This window comes from Sceloporus undulatus, chromosome 1 (genome assembly GCF_019175285.1).
Source record: "Sceloporus undulatus isolate JIND9_A2432 ecotype Alabama chromosome 1, SceUnd_v1.1, whole genome shotgun sequence".
NCBI classification, from domain to species: domain Eukaryota; kingdom Metazoa; phylum Chordata; class Lepidosauria; order Squamata; family Phrynosomatidae; genus Sceloporus; species Sceloporus undulatus.
Window position 1 is genome coordinate 179645287 of NC_056522.1, and position 25376 is coordinate 179670662.

General features: G+C 39.7%; 1 protein-coding gene across 1 annotated transcript in view; it reads left to right on the plus strand.

Moving 5' to 3' along the window:
• Positions 1–2880: 2880 nt before the first annotated feature.
• Positions 2881–25376, plus strand: part of PLEK (pleckstrin) — a 29718-nt gene continuing 7222 nt past the window's right edge. The window contains exons 1-6 of the mRNA XM_042470072.1: positions 2881–3004; positions 15104–15259; positions 18713–18894; positions 19826–19917; positions 21422–21606; positions 24296–24400. Coding sequence (XP_042326006.1) covers positions 2945–3004; positions 15104–15259; positions 18713–18894; positions 19826–19917; positions 21422–21606; positions 24296–24400 — 780 coding nt within the window. The 5' untranslated portion in view covers positions 2881–2944. The remainder of the gene's footprint in view (positions 3005–15103; positions 15260–18712; positions 18895–19825; positions 19918–21421; positions 21607–24295; positions 24401–25376) is intronic.

The window sequence follows — 25376 nt, forward strand, 5'->3', positions numbered from 1 at the left end:
GAATAGTTAAAGGTGGCCCTTGTTTGACTCCTCATATTAATGCATTACCGTTCCTTCTTCCCTCTTAAAAGGTGCTACAAGAGATCTCTCCATGCTGATGCTCCAAAAAACCTAGCATTTGAAGTTCACCATAGAAATTCACTGGCTGACCTTGGGCAATTGACATGCTCTCAGGTTCAACTCCAACTCCTAGGTATTCCTTCATGGTAGAAGAAGGTTGGTGGTTGGATGACCCCTTGGAATTCCTTCGAATGCTCAGTTTTATCCATCATGATAGAATTCCTGCCGTTGTACCTCACCCTGCCCCTTCTTCTCTTTTGTGAGGGTCACACTCTCTCAGCCTCAGAGGCAAGGCATGACCAACTCTCTCTCTGCACCTCTCCCATGGTGATGCTAAGGTCATGCAATAATAATAATAATAATAATAATAATAATAATAATAATAATAATAATAATAATAATAGGCAAGGAGAGTGCACATTCTCTCAGCCTCAGCGGTAGGGCATGACAAACCTCTCTCTCCAGCTTTCTCAAGGTGATGCTAAGGTAAACCTACTTTTATTTTGCATTGTATTATATATATATATATATATATATACATGGCAAGGAGAGTTCAAAATATCCATGAATACGAGAGTGTGGTGTATCCAAAAATGGGGTTGGATGAGATGACCATTGGAATCCCAAGTTCCAATGCTAGGATTTCAGCCTTCTTCTCTTCTGTTAGAATTTGAATGGCGGAGCATGGCATAAAGGGCAGAAGGCCTCCCCTTTTGTTCTCTCTTGTTTTTCAAAGCAAAGCTGTGAGTGAGCAAAGATGGCGGGGAATCACCCTAACAAAGGAAATAGCCTCTGGTAAAACCCAGGATGAATGGCAGCTTTTCTTACGCAAAATACCCAAATTCTGGCCATCAAATTGTCAGCTGAAAGTCTCGTCTCTTCATTTGGAAATGATTGAAAATCAAAATTCTTACTCATTGATCGAGAAGTGATCAGAATTTCTTCTTTCTAAAATGCTTTCAAAATTTTCAAATTAGACATATTTCTACTAATTTTTGAATTTTGGAGAATATTCTTTACATCACTAATTGTCCCTGTGACAGCCCATCCCTCATTGAGACTGCTCTCTTTTTTTGAAACCTTACATAGGATTGATCCTGGTATGACCCTTGAAGTGAAGGACATCTTTTTCCAGAAAGAACTGAGATCCAGTGAAGGCTGATAGTGGAGACTGTGTGTGAGTGAGGGACGCACATAGACACATCTCAGGCTGCTCCAGGGGCTTCTTTGGCCCCCAAGACAGCTTTACAGTGGACAATTTGAAGTGCGAAATTGCTTCCCTCCCCTTCTTCTAGCAAAAGCATTATGGTTATGAAGTTGGATGGAACCAGGCCATAATATGTTATGACAATGGCCAGAGTTTTACGTTGTTGTACTACTGAGGTGTGGGAACACCCATACAGCCTTTCAAAAACAGCAGATAATGTATTTTCATTCTGTAGCCAAGTCTTGTTCATTCCGTGGTTCTCTGATATGTCTAAAAAAAGATAACACCACCACCTACTATTTTTATAGTGCTGTCACCAGAGGATTCAAAGTGCTTCATGCACATCATTATACTGTGATTTTTATAAAAACCCACAAAGAGCAAAATCTCTACTCTACTGTTATGTTATTTTCTTCTAGTGTATTGAGTTTCATTGTTATGCTGCGTTTCCTGTAGTGGAAACTCTGGCCCTTTGGAAGTTTTGGGTCAGCAAACCTACAATCCTATTGGTAGTGCTGATTAGGGATGATGGGAACTGTAGTCAAAAACATTCAGAGGAGCACTGCTGTCTGTCCCAGTTACATATGCTTGTTGCTGTTGTGTGTATTGTGCGACATTACATCATTTCTAACTTATGTCAAGCCTAAGGCCATGGGGTATCATGGGGATTTCTTGACAAGATTTATTCAGAGGAGATTTGACATCTTCTTGTGAAGCTGAGAGGGTGTGACTTGCCCAAGGTCACCCAGTGGATTTCCATGGCTGAACAGGAATTGAACCCTGGTCTCCAGAGTCACAGTCCAACATTCAAACCACTACGCCACTGGCTCTCAGTGTTCTGTTGCTTTTATTATATTTCAAACATTGTATTGCAAAATGTTGTAAAAAGGAGGCATACAGATTTTCTAAATAACAAAGGTAAGTTATATAGGGTTGAGAAAATGAGAATAAGATAAGCCATGTTGGCTGAGAAGTGGAGTATAAAGACTCTAAGAGTAGGGTATAACTACTCTTAAGTAAATAAATACATGGGAACATCCATGTTAGTGTGATACTTCATTATGCAACCATAAGGGTGTAAACAAGTGTGTAAGCTTTCAAGATCCCCAGAGTTCTTCATTAGGCAAGATGTTATAAAGAAAATGAGAGAGGGAGGAGAAGGAAGGAGGGGGAAGAATAATGTTATATTTTTCATAACTGTATTATATAGTGTCCTGAGAATGATGCAGAGATGTGGAGATTTTGAAAGTTTGCACTAATGTATGTACACAAAGTTTGGACTTTCCCCCCTTATGCCTTTCATGACTACCTATGCTTTTTCTTGAAATATATGTTCCTATACATTATTTATTCATTAACAAGAGAATCTCTTTTCTTCCTGAACCCTGGAAGAAATTCAAACATTTAACCAAGTGTTTATTTATTCTTTTGCTGACTCAGATGACTCAGGGTTGATAATATTACTAATATTATGGAGTTTCTTTTAAGATCAAAAAGCACTTAACATTTACATTTAGTTCTGCATTTCCTTCTTCCGGAAAGGGGAAATGAGTGTGCTTTCATGTGATTGACAATCAGAGGAACTTGTGAAAGTGACAACTGTATAAATTCAGCTCGCCACAGCCTGAAGTGTCAGTTGTGTCTGAACTGGGTTGGGCCAGAAAGAAAGGCAGAATAATGAACCAAGAACCCGAGCGAGAACCGAGGCTCATAAGAGAAGGATACCTAGTAAAGAAGGTAAGCATGCACAATTTTCAATTGGCAGAAAATATATTTTACAGCAAACTGAAATGTTGAACTTGCTATCCTTGGTTGAACCTGTGAAGCAGAGAGAACCATAACCTTCATGTCGTGGGAAGGTGCATTTATATGGCATTTATTTACATGGCAGAGCTTTAGAATGTTTAGAACCTGGAGTGATATATATTCTCTGGCAGCTCCCAGTGGTTCAAAGCTGCATCAGTCAAACACAACTACGCTAATGTTATTCCCATTAAGTTTTTTTATAGCATAGATGTTGTCGGAGTAGTGTATGCCTCATGCATTCCATGTTTAGTTTGGCAAGAAATACCTAGAGGTGGTGTGCCATTGCTGCCTTCTGAATATAACCTACAGCACCTGGTGTTTCCTGGCAGTCTCCTTTCCAAATGCTAATATTTTTGGCTAAAATTTCTAGACTTACACATGAGTATATACAGTAAGTAGGAGCAATTAATACTGTTTTACTCTTTGTTAACTGACTGCAGTGGCATCACTAAGGTTGGTGTCACCTGATGTATAACTCATGATGTCATCTCCCCATGCAACTCCTCCCATACCACACCATACAGAATCCTTAGTAAATTGTTTTGTACTAATGTGACTCATAAATCATAATTCCTGTCTATCACTGAATGTAATGGCAATGGTTTTGACATCAACTAGCCAAGTTAAAGTTGTACATTTAAACTGCAGTATGATATGCAAAGCCCAAATGAATTTACATGTACATTATTTCATGTGGTTAAAGTGAAGATATGGTAAGGTGTGATGTTTTTAAAGAAAATGTTAAAATAATTTATACACACACACCTGGGACCTCTTCTTTCTCTTTCCACTGAGTCGCACCCTACTCACAACATCTCCTTACTATTTTCAAGGGATGCAGCCAAACACCACAACTCATTTCTGTCAAAGGACAGATGTTTGAGGAACAGTGGTGTCACCCCCCCCTTTAGGATGTCACCTGGTGTGGCTCAAACCCCTCTAGTGATGCTCCTAACTGACCTTAAATACCTCAGAGATCCATAATTTCACTGATGTGGGTAGTCCCCCTACCAATGGATACTGCAAGTACTTCATGCTGTTCTTGAGTTCATGACTGATCAGTGCCTCACCTGGAAGCCAGCCTTCCAGTGATGAGCCTCTCTCCATTCAACAAGGATGGTCCTTGGATGGCAGACATGAGGCAGTGTGAAAGTAGGATTTTGTGAGGAGCCTATTGCTTCTCAATAAAAAATAAGTAAAAAGGAACAACGAAGTCTGGTTTAAATTGGATGTAAATGGATATTCCTAGGAAATATACTTCTATGGTGATTAAGCATTAGATTATGTGCGTTTCTTCATGTGGAATAAACTGAGAGCCTAACTACATGTGACATTGGCAATCAAACCATATGTTTTTTCCAAATTAAATAGCAGGCACAATGGGGATGAGTGGGAGGTTATTATAAAGGTTGCTTCACTTCTCAGCCACAGTATCTAGAAAATCACCCCTTCCTTACATGGCAATTATTATTCAAAGAAATAAAACAGCTCCAACCTGTACTAATGGGAACCCCCCCAAAAACACTAGTAGCTGTGCTGGGGGGGGGGGTTCCCATTAGTACAGGTTGGAATTGTTTTATGGATGTGTGTAATAGAGACAGTAGTTATAGAGAGACGTTTTAACTCTCCCCATCCCACACAATCTTTATAACATTTAACTTCCTTCCTTTCATTTCAAAGACATATATAATTGCTGGTCATATCATTACCATCATCTTGCTGTTGATATCCTATGTGTTTAGACTCTGATATACTCTAATCCTGATAGTTATTAAGTACAGCCAGTGTGGTGAAGAGGGTTTGAATCCTGATTTAGCCATGGAAACCCACTGGGTGACCCTGGGCAAGTCACACTCTCTCAGCCTCACAGTATGGCAACAAGAAACCCCCTCTGATGAAAGTTTCCAAGAAAACCCCATTATAGATTTTCCTTAGGGTCGCCATAAGTCAGAAACGACTTGAAGGCAACAACAACAGAATGAGAAGAATTTTTCAGCAACTGATGGGATGAATGCAGCTCTGTTGCTCCCAAATTTCTTGACAGGGTTTTGGGTTGAGCACCAGGATTCTGTACAAGTCTCCATCACATGCACTTTCCCACTAGGAATACAAATGATCAAAAGCTTGTAGCTGCAATGAAGTTGCGTCCATGTAGACATATAGCCAAATGTGTCCATGCGTTCTCAGTTATCTTCACTAAGGAGACCATATGGTTTTCATTCTCAAGAGGAGAACGTAGGAACCACTGTGTGTACAGAACTCTGAATCGCATTCACTCAATGCAATGAACAGTGAAATTAAAATGAAACCCTTTAGTGAGAGATGGGACAATTAAAAACAATATATAAAAATAATATTCCATATCTACAACACAAGATAAATGGAATGTTTGATGAGTAGCCTAGATCTAAAAGGGAGCACAGGAAATGCTCACAGAACAAGAGCAACTGCACTGTGCATGGGAGGAACTAAAACAGGGTTCTGAAATACTGCTAAGACACTTCCAAAGCAGAAGCAATTCTGGGTGGAAATTTTAAGATTAGTAAATGAGAGCAAAGTATGTGAAAGTCATATCCTTTTTTCCCTCTAAAGTTTTGTTTGTTGGTGCATTTGTTTGTTGGGTAATTACCAACCTTTGCACAATAAAATGAAATTCTTGGCAGCTTGCAGTACAAATTTAAATTACAAAAAGAAAATGATGACAACAAAAAAATAAACAATAAATAAACAATAAACAAACTCTCACAAAATAAACCCAATGATACAGGAAACAGTAGCCAAACAGAATGATAAATACTGTAATAAAAGCTCTATCTCAGACAACAGTAGACTTAAAGCCTATCAAAGGCTCGGCGAAAATAAACTCATAGGAATAAATAACCTTTAAAAGTGGGCAAGACAGAGGAGCTTGTCAGAGAAGGGAAATTGGAAGTATAATTCCTCCCGTGTGATAAACTACCTTTGGGATCTGTTTAGCTGGCATAATGGAAGAAGTCCTCTTCCTTGCACCAGCTAGCTGCACTTCAAGTTAAAAAAGGAATGATAAGAAGAGCCTTGGTGATGGAGCACAGATCTTGGGCAACTTCATATAGAAATAGGCAATACCCAAGGGGACTTGGTCTCAGGCTGTTTGGGGTCTTAAACACAAAGTCAACATCTTGAAGTGGGAAAAAAACAACTCTGAAAGTCAATGGGACTGGCACAAAATAAGTTGTGTGTGGTCCACATTTCCAGCCTCAGAAAAAACTGTGTTATTGCAAACCAGTGGTATCTTATGGACTGTCTTCAAGGGTTGCCCCACAAAGACTGAATTATAATAAGTCAACCCTGAAGGGAATAATTGTGCAATCCTAGTTATGTCTGCTGAAGTTAGTCTGTTTCAGTGCAGTGGTACTTATTCTCAAGTAACTGGGCATAACACTGCAGATAAGGCATGAGCGACAGGCTAGGTTTTGAGCGTAGTTGTCGAAAAGCTTTGCCAGATGTCTCGTGCTACCTGTGGGTTTGACTTAACCAGCAGAATATATGTGGTAATATTTCTATGCCCAACATCTGGGGAAACCATTATTTCTAGGCATGCGGTATAACAGACAGAAAAGAAAGGAGAAGTAGCTTTTTAGGGAAGTTGCATGGCAGCCACTTTATATTCATTCCTCCCACTCTACCTCCCCCTTTGAAAAAGCATCAATTGTGTGGCAAGAAAATTCAAAGAACGTCTGCCATCTTGGCTTTGCTTTTTGACCAAGTTAAAGACTTTGCTTCAGCCTCAAGTGAGAATTCAGTGAAATCTATTCGGTTTCAACTACCTGGAAATTCCCAGAGCAAATTAGAAAAAAACCAAACTAAAACAAAAGCAGCTGTGCTAGTCCAAAGCATCTACAATGTAGAGATAATGCAGTTTGGCACCACTTTACCTGCTGTAGCTCCATTCCAGTGGCATCACTAGGGTTGGTGTGTCACCCAGTGGAGTAACTCCTGGTGTCACTCCCCCACTGACCTCCTCCCATTTCACACCATACAGAATCCTTAGTAATGCTTTTTTGCACTAACGTTACTCATAAATTGTAAATCCCATATAGAACTAAAGGTAATGTTAATAGTAGTGACATAAACAACTAGCAAAATTATAATTATACCTTCAAATTACAATATCGTGTGCACAACCTAAATGTATTTACATATACATAGTGAAGATTTGGTTGAAATGTGTTTTTAAAGAAAATTTTTAATTTTTTTAAAAAAACTAAATTTTAATTTTGTTTTAAAAAATTAAAATTTTGAAATTTGAAATTTTAATTTTAAAAATTTCTGGGGCTTTTCCTTTCTCCTCCCATTGAGCTTCACCCCACCCCCACTATCTCTTAAATGCCCCATCTTGGTATTGATAGTGTGCCATCTGAACTATCCTTTGTTCTGCAGAACTTCAAACCTTCCACACTTTTGTGGCATTTTGGTTGGCCCATGTAGGTTGGCCCTATACTTCTTTACACAGAGCATAGTTAATACAATTAAATTCAATTCTAGAGAATGTGGCAGTGACCGCTGACTTTGGGCCAGAACACCCGGTCCTTTAAAGCTGCTATCTGGGCTGCTTGGGAGAGCAATGTTTATATGCCGCATGCTCCCAAGCTTCACTGAAGCCATCTGCAAGTCAGCTGGCTGGCTGGCCAGACATCGGCAACTTCAAGACACTGCAGCAGGATGGTTTACATGCTGCATGCCACTGGAGCATCTTGAAGCCGGCTTTGGGCTGTGGCAGGGCTGGGAAAGCCACCTCTTTCCTGGCCCAAAAAGGATCAGATCTTTTCCGTTCATTTTTGGGCTGGGTTCAAAGTGTGTGTTTGCCATGGCCCCAAGGCTCTCAGTAGCTATTTTGTTGATGATGCTAATTGCCCTCAAGTTGACTCCAACTCATGGTCACCTTGTGGATGAGACACCTCCAGTGTCCCCCCGGTCATCCACTGCTCTGCTTAATTCCTACAAATTCATTCCTGTGACCTCCCTGATTGAATCCATCCATCTCGCATGTGGTCTTCCTCTATTTCTACTACCCAATGGCATCACTAGGTTTGGTGTCACCTGGTGTGGGGGTGGCTGAGTGGGGTGAACTGCCTTGCATTGGCTTTTTGACCGTGAATATTACACTGTTGTCTCAGGTTTCGCTTATGGTCTACTAAAATCCCTTTGACACATACTGCTTTCAAGCCAGGTGTCACTCATCCTATGTTTGCACATTTCATTTTTCATGCCTGGAAAAATGTACCTTATATTTCTCCCTGTTGAAATTCTTTTTCTTAGTTTTGGCTCAGTTCTTCAACGTGTCAAAGTCATTTTGAAGCGTCATCCTGTTCCCTGGGTATTAGTAACCCCTTCTAATTTGGGGTCATCTGCAAGTTGGATAAGTGTGTCCTCTATTCCATCATTCAAGTTAGTTATAAAGATCTTGTATAACACCAGCCCCAGAACAGAACCTGAAGCATCTCAGTAACCACTTCTCTCTAGGATGAAAAAGAACCATTGGGGAGCACTCTTGGAGTTTGGTCAGGTCAGGAGTAGATGGTGGCACTTCTCTGGTTTGTTAGAAGGCAGCTGTGGGCTATTTGGCTGACCAGTTTCAAATCTCCTGGCCAGAACCTGTGGCTAATCATGTTTCTTATGGACCAGTCATATTTGTTGAGACATACCCATACCAGACTAATCCAGACAAAGCATCCTTCCCTCCCATTATGCAGTCATAATGCAACTCGTGGTCTTCCCTCACATTGCAGTTTCCTGAGGAAATGTGATGACAAACCAGTAAATGCACTCTGGTCAATGGCAAAAGGACTAAATGTCAATTGGATAGTCAATTAAAGTCAATCTAAGCCAATTTTATGTTTAATTTTGTATATTGGCCTGACTCCTGTTGTGCAGTTATAATTGCATAACCTAGAGTTACACACTTGTGACAGTTTCATATTTATGATCCTTGCATAGCCCTTGTTTAGGAACTACATAATAACTATGAAAGTCTGATCAATGGGGGTCTGTTCCATTATCAGGAAGCAGCTGGCTGGCAAGCTGCCCCCATCACATGGCCAATCTCCACCACAAGGGACAGTTGCTCCCCCTGCGCTGTATGACACCAACCTCAGGATGTGAGAAACAGTATGTCTTCAAGCCACTGGTATTTTAATATAGATTAAATTAATTTATAGACTACTGCATTTATGCATGTTCAAGGATACCTAGTTTACTGAAAGGGAAGGTGTGAATGAGCTAGCCATTTATTCATACAGGATATGCATCATAATCCACACAGTGGGGGAGTACCTTGCGGTTTTCTTTCTCAGGCACTTCATCAAAATATGCATTACTTTAGATGTGTAGCATGCGGCTGAGATTAGGGTTTCCCCCCTCAGAACTCCAGCACACAGGTGGTGGTGTGCGTTGTGCCTAGCATTTGCAGATGAGGGAGGGTTAAACCAGCAGGATTTCCCCCTATATTTCTTGCACAAGGCTCTCTCTCTCTCTCTTTCTCTCTCTCTCTGTGTGTGTTTGTGTGCGAAATGACTTCACTGATGCCTATGACATTTTGTTCTTTTAAAAATCTCCCATTGGGAGAATGGTTTATTTATTTGGTGTGGGGAGAGCCAATTTAAGAAAATTAAGCGTATTATATTTACCCACTTATGTGAAAGTAAAAAAGAAAGCCATTCTCAGCTGCTTGCTGCACATTTTAATATAACTGAGCCCTGAGTTTATAAGATGAGGAGTGTGTGGGCTACTGCCTAACCTTGTGGGGAAATAATATTATTTCCCTGTAGGTTCTGCTTCTTAATCATATCTAAACACACTTGTGGTCAACCCGGGGTGGGCACTGCATAAACACTTAGAAGCAGTTTTCTGAAAGCATTCCTTAGTGAATAAAAATATGAGAAAGAAAGAAAGAAAGAAAGAAAGAAAGAAAGAAAGAAAGATCATTTTTCAGAACTCCATCCTAGTATTGAAAACTGATCTTGGACATGACATGGAGAGAACATAGACATATCTCTAACTTCTGCCTTTCCCTTCGTTTTAAGTGTTTCGATTAATCAGTAAATCCTCCAATAATGTAAAAGAGTAGTTCTCTTTCAAATGTAGTGATTTATTCTTATCACTGTTTCTCCTGGGCTCTTCTGTTATTCCTTTCCCTTCCCTTCCCTTCTTCTAAATTCCAACCCTTGGAAGTCATTTGAGATAAGCAAATAACGTTTACTATTTACAAGGGTCTCTGAACTGGGCCTATAATATAATTTAAAACTATAATCCTAAATTAAAACTATTATTTACAAAATGCAGTTTTGAAGTCAATGAACTGAGTTTTTTTTTTTACTGAGTTCTATTTGTTTTAACTGCTTTATGATGTGGTATGATGAAATTGGCCACCTCCACATTGTATGCCAGAGGTGAGCAAGGGTGGCTTTCCAGATCGTGTTGGATTACAACTCACATCAGCCATCTGAAACAGGCATGGCTTACCACCCCAATATCTTGTCCTTGCCACTTGTCAGATAATTCTGGGTTCTGTCTGGGGTCACCTTTATCAATTTCTGATCACCCAACCTGTGATAATGGTTAAACCAGACAGGTCAGATCAACACTCAAATCTTCTCAAGTCTTGGAGTTCCAGGTTATTTACATGGGAAGGAACAGACTCTTTTAGTATTCTTTTGGGCTATTTATTGTAAGTATTCATCGATAAATACATACACATAAATTCCTTTTAGGGAGAATCAAAGATATACAGTATATATATATACACACACACACACACACACACACACACACACACACACACACATACTTCAGCTTAGTTATATTCCATAACATTATACACAAGGCATTATGACATTATGTTGCATAGAAGGTATCTTATATTAAGCCATATAGCCATCACATTATATTCATCAGGATGTTCATATGCACTTTCTCTCTCTATTTGTGTGTTTAACAGGCTTGATATTAAGAAATACACATAAAAACATAAGCTGTCTAAACAGTTAATGTGTAACATTAGCCTTGTATCATCATAATCTGGTTCTCCCTCATCACATAGGTGGGTTACACACTGCCATTTAGTACGTAATGAATACGTACTAGGGTTAGGAAGGGGCGGTGCTTCCGCACCCCCTAACCCTAGTACGTATTCTGTACGTACAATATGGCGGCGGCCGTTCCACATGGCGGCTGCCATATTGACGCTGTGCGTCGCACGTGTCGCGGCTCTATGACTCGCGAGTCTGCCCCTGGCGCCTCGCGACCTCATAGAGGAGCCGCTTAAGAAGCTCTATTTTGGAGTTCTTTTTCGTCCGTGAGGAGCCGCGTGTGTGGCTGCTGCGGCCCCCACGAACAAGCGGGGGCGGCGGCGGCAGACCGCCGCAAAGTGGCGGTCTGTAACCCGCCATAGTTTTCCTTAGTGTCTAACAAGTCATTATATGGACAGTTCCTAAAGGCTTTCACATAGTTACAATCTTGTCCTTTTATTGTACTTAATTCTTAGCAATTTTAGACTTAACCAATTATCCATGCTGATCTTACCTATTTGAGGAATTTTACAGCTCTAACAAGCTTCTGTGTAACACAGACATTCAGTGGTTAATCTTAAGTAATTCTTAGCAGTATTAATCATATGTAAGCATATATCTCCTAGCTTTATCAGAATTGGCATATCAGGGCTTATCAGGAACTTTTCTCAAGAAGGCTGCATCATTGCCTTCTCTTCTCATGGTGGAGACATGTCAAATAGCCGCCTACTGTATATACTATGTATAAGTCTAGACATTTTAGTCAAAAAATTGACCCAACCATCCAGCCTTTAGGATGAGCGCAAACAGTTATGCCTGCAGGAATTTTGTAAATTCTTTGGCACTGCTTTCCTTTGTTTCATCCTTTAGATCCATGGTTACATGCCCCTAAGATTTACCCTCAATTTATTCATGGGTAATATCAAAACCCATAATTTTGGTCCCCAAACCTGCCCTTGACTTATACATGAGGTTGATTCATAGTTGAGTATATACAGTAATTACATGGCTCTGCCTTAGCTCTTTTCTTCTCCCCTGACACCTATTCAGTGTATCAGTTAATCAATCAGGGGTTTACTTTTTATCTTTTTGTTCAGCACACTAGAGTCTAGTGCACACTCCACTTTTAGAATCCCCTACTACCTATTGTCAAGTATCTCTAATATACTAAGTCGCAGGGTAACCTGAGATTAATCTTTGCAGCTTTTGTTTGCTTTCTTTAAAGGAACATCAGACATTCTTCCCAAGTTTGAAATGTGAACAAACATTTCCCTTCTTTTATTACAGGACAGAATATAGGCAGACACTATCATGAATCTTAGGCTCTATATTTTACCATTTATAGGTATGAACAAGTTATATGCAATTTAAACATTTAAACATTTTATACCAGCTAGAATTCATCTGGTCTGTAACACCCCACTACTGGCTGTACTGACTAGGATTTCTGGGCATTACAGTCCAACAAGATCTGGTGATCCATACATTTTTCACCCCTGCTATTGGATCTATAAAAATAGGCCACAAGTGTGTATATGCTAAATTAACCTGATAACACATAATAACCAACTTCTGTCTTAAAAGCAGAATATATGCTGGTTCGAAACCACTACTGTAAAGCTATGGTGCTGAGTGTGCATGTTTCCTTAATATGCCCATGAGAAAGCTCTCATTTCTCTGAGAAAACTCAAGTGCTAGATGGTGTGAGAATTTATGCAGCCAAGCCAATTGCTGCACAGAGCATACAGAACTGTGAAATTGAAGGAGACCACAAACTCTGTTCCAGTACAACACCATATTAACACCCTTCCCTCACCTCCCTCCTCTTTTTTCTTCTGCTGTTCTTCAGACCACTGAACGAATTATTAATACATATTTACTGCATTGAACAATTACAGAAGAAAGTCAAGGAAGAAAGTGCAATGGCAGGTTTACAGCTGAACATTAGGAAAGCAAAAATAATGAGCAAAGATTATTTGTGTAACTTTAAAGTAGATGATGAAGACATTGAAACACTTCAAGATCGTCCATACCTTGGCCAAGTCGTTAATCAAAATGGAGATTGCAGTCAAGAAACAAAACAAAACAAAACAAAAACCCCTAAGGCTGCATCTGCACTGAATAATTAAAGCAATTTAACATTGTTTTAACTACCATGGCTCAATGCTATGGAATTCTGGGATGTATAGTTTTGTGAGATATGTGGCCTTCTCTATCAGAGACCTCTGGTACAACAGCAAATCACAAATTTCAGAATTCCATAGGTCTGAACTTTAGCAGTTAAAGTGATGTCAAACTGTATTAACTGTGCAGTGTAGATGCAGATAGTACTAGGAAGGGAAATTATGATGTAACTAGACAAGATCCTTAAGCTTAAAGATATATAATTAAATTGTAAAGTTAGGCTTCTCCATGCCATTGTATTTCCAGTTTCTATGTAGGGTTGTGAAAGCTGGACAGTGAATAAAGCTAATAGGAAGAATATCTACTCATTTGAAATGTGGTGCTGGATAAGAGTTCTACAGGTACCATGGACCAGTAAAAGGACAAATAAATGGATCATAGAGCAAATTAAACCCGAACTCTCCCTAGAAGCCAAGATGACTAAACTGAGACTTGCATACTTAGGCCAAATCATGAGAAGACATGATTGACTAGAAAAAACAATAATGCTTACTAAAGTAGAAGGCAGTACGGAAAGAGGAAGACCACATTCCAGATGGACACTCAATCAATGAAGACACAACCCCGATTCTGCAAGACCTGAGCAGGACAGTTGGGGATAGGGGGATTTGGAGGTCTCCAATTCATAGGGTCGCCATAAGCCAAAGTCGGCCTGATGGCAGTGAACAACAACAACAATTTATTGCAAACATTATGTATTGTTCAAGATGTTAAAATACTGAATGGTTGAAGTTTCTCTTTTAATTTTAGGATAGACAACACATTCTGAAGAGTACAGGATTTTTATCTTTTCCACCAGCACCTGTTAAAATGGAATGCACAGTATAATCTATATGATACAATAGTCCATTCCTGAAAGCTATGGATGTTAAAAATCCTGTAAATTTCTATTTTTGAATTTTCTTTTATTATTTCAGTTTTCTGCTTCAATGTAATTCACAGTCAGTACTAAGTTCTATTGAGTTCAATGGGACATTACTCGCAAGTAAATTGGTATAAAATTGCAGCCTATACATTTATTTACTTGTAGGATTCTTAAATCCTCTCTTTCTGTATAAAACACCAAGATTACATATATCTGTCTTGCAAGTAAATTGGTATAGAATTGTAGCCTATGCATTTATTTGTTTGTAGGATTCTTAAACCCCCTCTTTCTGTATAAAACACCAAGACTACATATATCTGTCTGTCTGTGTAGCAGACAGCTAACAATAAAAACAACTACATGGAGGCATCAACTTCCACAATAAATGTCCAATCAACATATTATAGCATAGCAGGACTACTAAAACATTTTAAAAGACCAAGTTAAAATGACATTTCTTTAAGAGCAGAGAGACTTTGAAGTTCCAAGTCGGAACTGACTATAGCTTTGAGAAGAAACCTTCTTGCATTTATCTCCGAAGTGAGCCTATGCAAGTGATTGTATTTTTAGAAGGAACCCCTCCTCCACAACTTAATAACTAGAGACCCAGGTCCTAAGCCATGTTTTACTTTATAGGTTAAAATCAACATCATAAAACAACCAGCGACCAGTGCAGATCTTTCCGTTGGAGTGCTGACACTGGAGAAACTGTCTTTTATGAGTAGAAAAGTTTGCTTAAGAGACGTTGGGTTTTGCCCTGTATCATTTTTCAGAATCTGTTTTCAAGCCTCTTTGGGAGTCCTTTGGGAGTGAAAGGTTATCACTTGGCATGCTATGCATAAATATTTATTTAGATACCATTTCATTTAAAGCTGCTTCCTTTTATTCTATCACAGGATGTGTGGACTGATATTATCCCAATTGTTTTGAATACAGGGAAGCATGTTTAACACCTGGAAACCTATGTGGTTTGTGCTGTCAGAAGATGCCATTGAATTCTTTAAGAAGAAGACTGACAGTAGCCCTAAAGGAATGGTTCCTCTAAAAGGAAGCACCTTGACAAGCCCTTGCCAAGATTTTGGTAAAAGGATGGTGAGTATGCATGTCTTCTATAGAACGTTGAAGGAAATAGGCAGACCAAGGCAAGAAAGTGAGAAAAGCTATGCTAGAACAAGCTAGAGAGTTCTCTGGCCAAATCTTCTATTCCTAGCTTGGTTGCTGGGTTGCCCAGGGGAATTCCACACACAGGACAGAAACACAATAGTAGGTGATACTGAGAAACATACTGCTTCGGTTATACAGCTCAGAAGGAAAAAAAACAACACCTTACCTCTACTGACTAGACACTACAAAACAAACACAGGTAATGTAGCTTATAAAAGCTGCATCCTCGAGCCAGGGGACCTGGAAGCAGTGGTACATGTGCTGGTAACCTCATGACTTGACTTCTGTAATGCACTCTACATGGGGCTACCCTTTTGTCTAGTATGGAAACTTCAATTAGTTCAAAACATGGCAGCCAGATATAACACCAGTTCTAAAATCTCTTCACTGGCTGCCCATTAGTTTCCAGTTACAGTACAAGGTGTTGGTGATGACTTTTAAAGCCCTTCATGGCCTGGATCCAGCCTACTTGGTGGATTGCCTTCTTCCATATAACCCACACTTAGGTCCTCTGGGAATAATTTACTACAGCCAACAGAGACTAGGTTGACTGTGGTTACCCAGAGGCCCTTTTCATCTGCCGCTCCCAAATTATGGAATGGCCTGTCGGAAGAGATCCAACATATTACCAATCTTGATGGCTTTAAAAAGACCATCAAGATGGATCTCTTTCAACAGGCCTTCCCTGAAAAATTCACTCGGTCATCCCGCTGATATGGACCATCCTACTGATTACCCCAAGAGGTCCTGTTTTTCTGTCTCTAATTGTTTTAATGATTGTTTTAATGATCTAAATTGTATTTTATTTTTGTTATGGTGGAATGATTATGTAGTTTGTTTAAGGAAGGAGGGGATAGTAGGATTTATTTTTATATTGTATGAATTTTATTATTGCTGTAAGCCGCCTCAATCTTATTGGAGAGGCGGGATAGAAATAAATTATTATTATTATTATTATTATTATTATTATTATTATTATTATTATTATTATTATTATAGATAAGCAATACAGTAGGCATTATATTGAGGAACAAAATGAGTTGAGATATTATTTGAAACCAACATGAAACATACATAGAAACAAACTTGCAAAAATTTCAGAGGAAGTGCCCAGCAAAATAGTCCAGTTACGAAGCTGTCCTTGGTGTATTTTTAACTATGTGTATTTTTATAATTTTGTTGTAAGCTGTTTTGAAAAAGTCAGGATATATAACACTACTAATACTAATATCAGGTGACAATCAGCTCACATCAATTCTGAACAACACCTCCTGTTCCAACAGAAAGTGTTTCATTAGAGTAATGTTACTGCCATCATCAAACACTGAGCTTTGCAGGTAGGGATGTGCCAAAGTCTTGATCAGGGTCTGAAGCAATCAGAGGTGGCACATTCTTGGGCTTTATTCCTTTGTTGGTCATTCTGAACTACCCACAAGCCTCTCTAGAAGACTGGGTGGAGGGAAAGCCAAAGAGAAGATATAGCAATTCTGTGACTGTTGCTTCCAATAGACTGCAAGGAAAGCACTTTAAGTAACAATGCTACCTGTAAGGCAAGAGTGGGGAAAGTGCTGCCATGGACTATATGTGGCCCTTGGATCCTACTTTGTGTCCCCAAAGTACCCCACTGGTTTTCCAAGGCCTCCCAACTCACCAATATATATATTGTTGCCACTGTAGTGCCACTGTATTCTGCTCTCGTCAGGCCCCACCTGGAATACTGTGTCCAGTTCTGGGCACCACAATTCAAAAAGGACATTGAAAAACTGGAGCGTGTCCAAAGGAGGGAGACTAAAATGGTGAAGGGTCTGGAAACCATGACCTATGAAGAATGACTGAGAGAACTGGGGATGTTTAGCCTGGCGAAGAAAAGGTTAAGAGGTGATATGATAGCCCTGTTTAAATATTTGAAGAGGTGTCACATTGAGGAGGGAGCAAGCTTGTTTTCTGCTGCTCCAGAGAACAGGACCCAGAACAACAGATACAAGCTCCAGGAAAAGAGATTCCACCTCAACATTAGGAGGAACTTCCTGACAGCAAAGGGCTGTTTGACAGTGGAACACACTCCCTTGGAGTGTAGTGGAATCTCTTTCCTTGGATGTCTTTAAACAAAGGTTGGATGGCCATCTGTCAGGTATGCTTTGATTGAGAGTTCCTGCATGACAGAATGAGGTTGGACTGGATGACTGTTGTGGTCTCTTCCAACTCTCTCTCTCTCTCTCTCTCTCTCTCTCTCTATATATATATATATATATATATATATATATATATATAACATTTGTTTGATTTGGGGTAATTTTTGTACAATCTCCACACAGAAAGTACTTGAATGTTCAAAAATGGGTGACACACATCCTCCAATAAATACTACTGTTTTTGTTGGAGTTCCTCTCAAAATGGTGATAGGAACATGTCATTTACAGTCAACTTTTTGAAGGGGACACTGAAAAGAGACATTTTGGCTCCTTGGAGTTGGCCCACATGAGGCCTGGGAGGGGGACCTGAAGCCACACAGTTGGTCACTCCTGCTTTAAGATAGTATTCCCCCCCCCCCCCGATAATGAAAAATACACATATACATTATTTTTCTAAAAGCACAGTATAAAAATGTTATCTTTTGATGACAGCACACCAAATCCTCCCCCTCCCCCCCCCCCCCGCATGATGGCTGGGGATCCAGTGAGCTGTAGTCCAAACTAGTATGACAATTAAAGTGGTGTCAGATTGGATTATTTCTGCAGTGCAGATTCGGCCTCAGTCACCAAGTCTGTTCAAGGTTGCTCCACTGGAATAGACCTCTTACATTCAATTTAAGGATCATAGTTTTCTTCAGTAGTGAGTGGATTGTGTTAATTCCCCATGCTAAGGAAATTAAAGCTTCTACCATAAACCCACTTTTTTACATTAATAATGAACAAAATTTAGTGTTTTCTGTTTATTCCAATATCACACATTCAGCACTGAAATAATCTGTTGTGATGTAAAATGTTCTCTCCTTCATATAACTAGACAGTCAGGCCTAATGTTGCTGGTTTGGATGCTTGTTTCAGGCACTATTATTTTGTTACTTAGACGGCAATCCTCTACCCATCTACCCAGGAATAGTGCTGTAGGCTATATTTCAGAGAAGGGAACTGGCAAAACCATCTCTGAATATTCCTGGCCTAGGAAAATCCTATGAAATTCATGGGGCTGCCAGAGGTCAATGGCAACTAGAAGGCACATACACATAGGCACTGTTGAACACAATTTGACTTAAGTCTGAGTATACATGTACAGCTTTTCACTGCTAATTACTTGTTGTCATGGCCTATACTATGAACAATATCCCTAGTCACACAAGAAATAAATGCTAACCATTAAAGAAATCCATTTCTATTACAGTTTGTCTTCAAACTCACAACCGCCAAACAGCAGGATCACTTCTTCCAAGCCTCTCATCTTGAGGAGAGAGATATGTGGGTGAAAGACATCAAGAAGGCCATTAAGTGCATTTTGGCCGGCCAACGATTTTCCAGGAAATCAACCAGGAAGTCTATCAAGCTTCCCACTACAATCAATCTGAGGTTTGCTAAAACTTGATTGTAGTTAATTCCAGGAACAGAGAATTGGGCTGTTGGGTTCATAAGTGAACAGGGAAGGAGTGGCATTCTACACTTAGGTGGCAATTACACACAACCTGTAACTCTGATGTCTTTGTGGTTGCATTTAATGAAGAGAAGCAACCACAAAGACATCCACAAAAATAGCATCAGAATTATAGATTGGGTGTACTATTCTAGAACACCACTAGATCACTTCAAATATCCATCTCCTGGAATAGTACTTAATTCCGCCCCAACTTCTCTCTTCTAAATCACCTCTAAGCTCTTTCTGTATGTTCAAAATGAATACTGAAACCATATGTAAAGAGAAGCTTAAAAGCCCACACTTTTTCTGTTTCAAATCCCCCATGCCCAAAAGTGGTTCAAAAAGGGGGGAAATTGTTGGAGCAATATTGTCTGTATTTGGATTTCATATGTAGCTGTTTAGCTTTGGTTTCTTTGGGTCCAGGCTACCTGAAGGACCATATTCTCCCATATGAACTTGCCTGTGTTTCGAAATCTTCTTGGGAGGCCCTTCTCTCTATCCCACCTTCTTCCCAAATGCATCTGCTGGGAACATAGTAGTCTGTCTTCTTGGTGCCTCTTCCAAGGCTTTGAAATTCTCTTCCTAGACGGTCATAATTTGCAAGTATGGTTATTGAGTTACATAACGGTGAAGAAATTCTATTGTTGGAAGAAAACTATTGCAGGGATTATGCACTTTGCATAATGTCAGTTTTGCTATATTCATTAAGCATAGAAGATGACAGAATCCCTTTGATGCATTTGCAGAAGGAAACTAGATCTTTAAATAATTTGTTAAAGTTTGTAGGAATGAGGTCCAAGGAGATTTATAATTATTTCCTAATTTAATATTCTTTTACAACTATTCATCATTTCTACCCCTTCACAGTACCTTGTATGTTTCAATGAAAGACCCTGACAAAGGAATACGAGAAATGACACTGGAAAAAGACAAGAAAATTTTCAATCACTGCTTTACAGGTAAAGAACTCTGAGCTGTTTCTTTTCAAAATAATCAACTGGATAACAGAGAAAAGTAATGGGATTATCTTTCAAGGATCCAGTCAGATGCTTTGTGGGATTTATACACATCTGTCCTGATGTATGAGAGAGAAAAATGGAGGGAACTTTCAATTATCATTACAAAATACTCAAAATTATGGAGGCTTGGAAATTGTAGAAACCCAAAAAGTTGTGTCTATAGATGGGATCATCACTGAATGATGACCAAAGTGACCAAAGAAATGAAACCTCATCTTTATGTTTGGCATGCCATAAAGGAATAAGATGAGATGCATGATTCTGGTTTCAAAACCTATGCTGTGGGATTCCTAACTTGGCCTAAAACAAAAGACCTGGGAAGAGACTTCACAGTAACTGCTCTCAAGTTGTGGCAATCTCTTCTACAAGGGGCCTAGTTGTCCCCCTGCCGGGTGTTTTTTCTATCAACAGGCTAATACATTATTATTTTTAAAGCCAGGCATTTGGTTTTTACCTTTTGTTTTTGAAGCACATTTTGCCACACTTGGGTGGTCAGTGTACAAGATGTCCTTCCAAAAACAAGCTTGGCCCAAAGGTGGAGCAAAATGAGATATATTGTTATTGATCCTCAACGAATGTGTGTGTCTTTTTTTTTGTCCGGATCTGTTCTTGAAGAAATAGGAAAGATTTTCTGACAACCATGTGTTCCAGACCAGTTTTCATTTCCCCATCTTCCAGCATCTCACAATTTCAGTTCTAGCTGCAGAGGTTAGGAATATGATGAGTCTCTGGTGTTTGGCTTTGCTGAAGATTGATAACAATAATAAGGCTGGACAAAACTTCACTGGTTGTTTTATAATGTCAGATATTTGCATAAGCATTGTATTCCAAAAAGCATTGATCCTAGGACATTCAAGCCACATATGTGTGTAAGAACCTTGAACGTTATAGCCTCTCCAACAGGATGGTGAAATATTCTTATGGTAAAAATAATTCTGCCACAATAACATGGCAGTTAAATATGGATATATCAGAGGAGACCTGGGCAAGAATTTATACATAAATCACGATCGACAGCTGCAAAGGAGAGTGCTTATTTAACACCTGTGAAACTCTCAAAGATATTGCCCCCCCTTTTTAAAAAAGAACTGCTTTTAAATTTGATGTCTTAAATGTTTTTAATGTCATTGATAGTTTAATTCAGGTTTAATGCTAATCTTTTGTATGTTTCAACTATATTTGTTTTAATTTGTAGATTGTCATGAGTCCCAGTTATAGGGAAAAGGCAGGATATAAATAACAAGGATGCTTTGATTGAGATTTCCTGCATGGCAGGGGCTTGGACTGGATGGCCTTTGTGGTCTCTTCCAACTCTACGATTCTATGATTCTATGATTCTATGAAAACAAAATAAAGAAATAAAACTATTGTGAGGATGTCTAATTGATCCTGAGAGATCTACTGCTTTTTGCTGATACTCCTTGCTTTATCTCTTTGCTGCTAGGCAGTTGTGTAATTGACTGGCTTCTGTCCAGTAATACCATCCAAAATCGCCAAGAGGGTGTCATGGTGGCATCTGCCCTCTTGAATGAAGGTTATTTTCAGGCTGCTGGGGATATATCCAAAAGTGCATCTGAAGGCCTGTCGGAAACTCCTTTCCTTGACCACGAGGATGCTTATTATTACTTTGTAAGTGTTGAAGCATAAGGTGTCTCTGCAGCAGAGGTGGGCAACTATGGAGGCTGCAAGGACCAGGAACCCATTTCCTCCACCCCATTCCTCCAGTGGGCCACACTATCACATTTATGCCTTCCCTTCTGGCTGCCAATTTCACTGTTTTTGCAGCTGGAGGCATAAACCATTGCATTTGCAACCCATTTAAGCCATTTCCCCCCAGTTTCAGGCAAAACATTAATAAAAAATCATCCACAAATCAGCACAAGAAAAATGTAAATGGAGATGATTTCAGAGATTATGGGTGGTTTTAGGAGCTGAACTTTCCCTCATCAGCTTGTGGTCTGCCCTTGTCCACCCTTGCTTTACAGAGTCACCATAAAATCTGGAAATAAGATTTTATGGCACAGTGCAGGATTAAGGTCTGATGAAATGTATTGTTATGTATGTTTCTTCTGCTATTCACCTCTGTGTATATGGTAGAACACTGGATATATATCTGTATCTTTCCAAGTACCATATATGTGTAGTTTCCACAAACATGTGCCTCAGAGTGCTTGCTTGTTATTGCTTAATGAAGATGAATTACCCTACATACTGGCCATTTGAGGCCACAACTGAAGAGTAGCCTGTTTCAGGGAAATTTTCTTGGAAGTGGAAGCTCGAAATTGCATTCAAAATTGGCATGATGATGCTGGCCTTATGAACTGTATTTGCTTTGAATTAACAGTTAAAATCCTTTCTGATATCTCAAAGGGAATATTCATCCAGTAAGAATCTTCCCCTCCATTAGGGATGTACTTTGATTTTGATCTGCTACAGCTTGATCCATTTAAACTCACCAGTTTAATTCTTAGCTGATCTAGGATGACTTAGGCCTGAGACAGTCAGCCGAGAAGTGGTGTGCCTGCACCGATTCTAGGGTTCAGGAATGAGCGGCAACTGCATGCTCCGGAGCCCTAGAATGTGCTGCCACTGCCATCATACTCACCTCCTATCCATACAGGGCATACGTCCATGACGCAAGCGTGGCACTGCGTCCGCACCTCAGTGCGCCACACTTGCATCATGGATGTATCACAGTGCACCAGTGGCACACTGATGACATCATCTGCACACGCCAAGAAGAACATGGAGGGACACCGCATGGTTTGGCTGCTGTGGCGTCCCTCTGGAGGAAAACTAGGTGCCTCCAGCCTGCCCTTTGGGGGCAGTCTGGAGAGCCCCTTAGGTTGCATCCGCTCTGCAGACTGAATGCAGTTTGACTGCTTTAACTACCATGGCTCAGTATTATGGAATCTTAGAATTTGTAGTCTGTCAGAGCTCTCTGACAAAGAAGACTAAATGTCTCACAAAACTACAAATCTCAGGATTCCATAGCATTGAGCCAGGGCAGTTAAAATAGTTTCAGGCTGCATGATTTCTGCTTTGCAGATTAGGCTTTAGTAACATCTCTAAATTAATCTGCTCTTCAAATTGTAAATCTATATACAGTTTCTAAGGAGTAAGGTCCATTGAAAAAGGGAATATTCATTTCAATCTGAGTAGACACGCACAGGATTATGTAGTTAATCAAGTAATCTGGTCTATTTATATGCCATGCAGATGCACTTTCCTGCCTTTGTTTGATTGTAAAGTATTCCATGGCTTCTCCTGGCAAGACAGTGTCTGGGAAAGTTAGAAACTATGAGTCACTAGTAGAGAGATTGTCCCAATTAGCTGTCATTTGATAGGAAAATATTTATGTTGATCTATAAATGCCTTATGCTTATTCTCTGTGTGTTTTTGCCCTGGACATTTGACCACATATGAGCCCAAGCCCTTACATAGGCTTCTCAGTAATGAAGCCAGTAAAACCAGCTGTCACATCTTGGTGCATCAGTTTGGAATGCATGCTTTCTTTTCAAGGTCCAAACCAGCTGTATACGTTAGCTAACCACACATTTCCTGGTTTGGCTAAAAAGTGGGGCCATGGGACAAGTTCTATCACAAAATGGAGTAGTCCTCTCATCACTTTGGATTTCAGAGATGGGCAAGGGGTGGGTTAAACCTCAGAGTATGGAGAAAAAATACTCTGTTGATTTTACTTTCATCTTCTACATTAGTGTAACATTTGGATCCTTTGCAACCCCTCTCTTCTGCCAAACCATCAAACACATATTTAGAAAACATGTACACAATTGGTTTGCCCCTAAAATTGTATTTCTCATTGCTCTGCAAGCATTAGCTAAAAAACCTAGTACACAAGCAAATGCTATGTAAGTAAATACTATGGGATAGTATAGATACTATGGGATATGGAAAAATCTATCCTGAGATTCCACCGCCCTTCCCATTATTTGCCACATTTTGTTGCCCTGCTTCTGCCCTCTACCTCACTGTCTTCTCTTCACTATGAGCAGCTACCATGGCTTTGACAGGTCTTCCCCTTCCTCATATCCATCCCATTTCCTCTGACCTTGGCATGCATGCACTTGGAAGCAGCCCAGAAAAGTGAATGTTTTGTCAAAAAAGTGTCTTAAATGCAAAATAAGCCTAAAGTGCAGGAGAATATTTTTTCCATGGGCTGTTAGTTGCCTTTTGCTGCTCTACCAAAATTTATGTTTTTGAACCTTGAGATTCTGGTTTTATTTGCCGGTGTACAATAGCAGGCTGAGCTCAGGAGGTGTTCAGCAATACAAGCTCTTCAATGTCTTTTGAATAGGCAGACAGTGGATTCTTCTGTGAAGGAAATTCCAGTGACGATGACATGGTCTTCAAGGAGGAGTTCAGGGGCGTAGTGATCAAACAGGGATGTCTACTGAAACAGGTCAGTATCTCTTAATCCTGTTCATTGGGATGGCATGGAAAGGAAACCCATCTAATGCAAATCTATAGATCTATCTAAAGTTAACCGAGGAGAACCAAGCTGAACTTTCTCATGACTTTCTCTGCTGTGTTTTGCATCTGTGATGGGTCTTTGTGAACTGTGTATACAAGAAAGAATAATTTTGTCATCTTCCACAGGACTGTGGGGATAGTTGTTGGAGTTTTCAAACACTCTTTGCAGTTTGAGTTCTTATTCTGTGCACAAAAAATGCTCTTTAGTGTGTAGAGAAAATGTTTTTATATAGAAAACAAATTTCCTGCACAAACAAACAGGCACTTTTCATGCAGAATAAGTCCAGAATTGCTTAGTTTCTTGCTTGACTTGGATTCTCCTTGTCAGCGCATCCAAAGTGCCAGAAGAGCCACTTTTATGCCATTTTGAATGCTTTGAAATATTCTTTCCATCATGCATTGTGTTGCTAGGTTGCAATTGGCTGCTAATAGGTGAGTGCAGCTAAAACACAGTGGAAGCCTTTCCATTTGTCTGGAGCAAACTCACCCAGCCCATTCTTGTCTACAATGCATGTAAAAAAAATACTCAGCACAAAAAAGAGAAAGACTGAAATCCTTGCAGATTGTTTGAGGCTGGTGTCACACTGCAGAAATAAAAGAGTTTGTCACCATTTTAACTGCTATGGCTTAGTGCGATGGAATTTTGGGATTTGTAGTTGTGAGATACTGTATTTAGCTTTCCCTGTCAGAGAGCTCTGGTGCTTCATAAAACTACAAATCCCAGGATTCCATAGCATTGAGCCATGGAAGTTAAACTGTCAGTAAACTGTTTTACTTCTTTATTTCTGCAGTGTGGTAGCTTGCACTCATATGTGTCAATATAAGAAGGATGATTATTCCATGTGGACAGTTCTTCATGGGCTGCTTCTGTGCTGCATCCCCACCCGATTTTTAATTTTTAAATT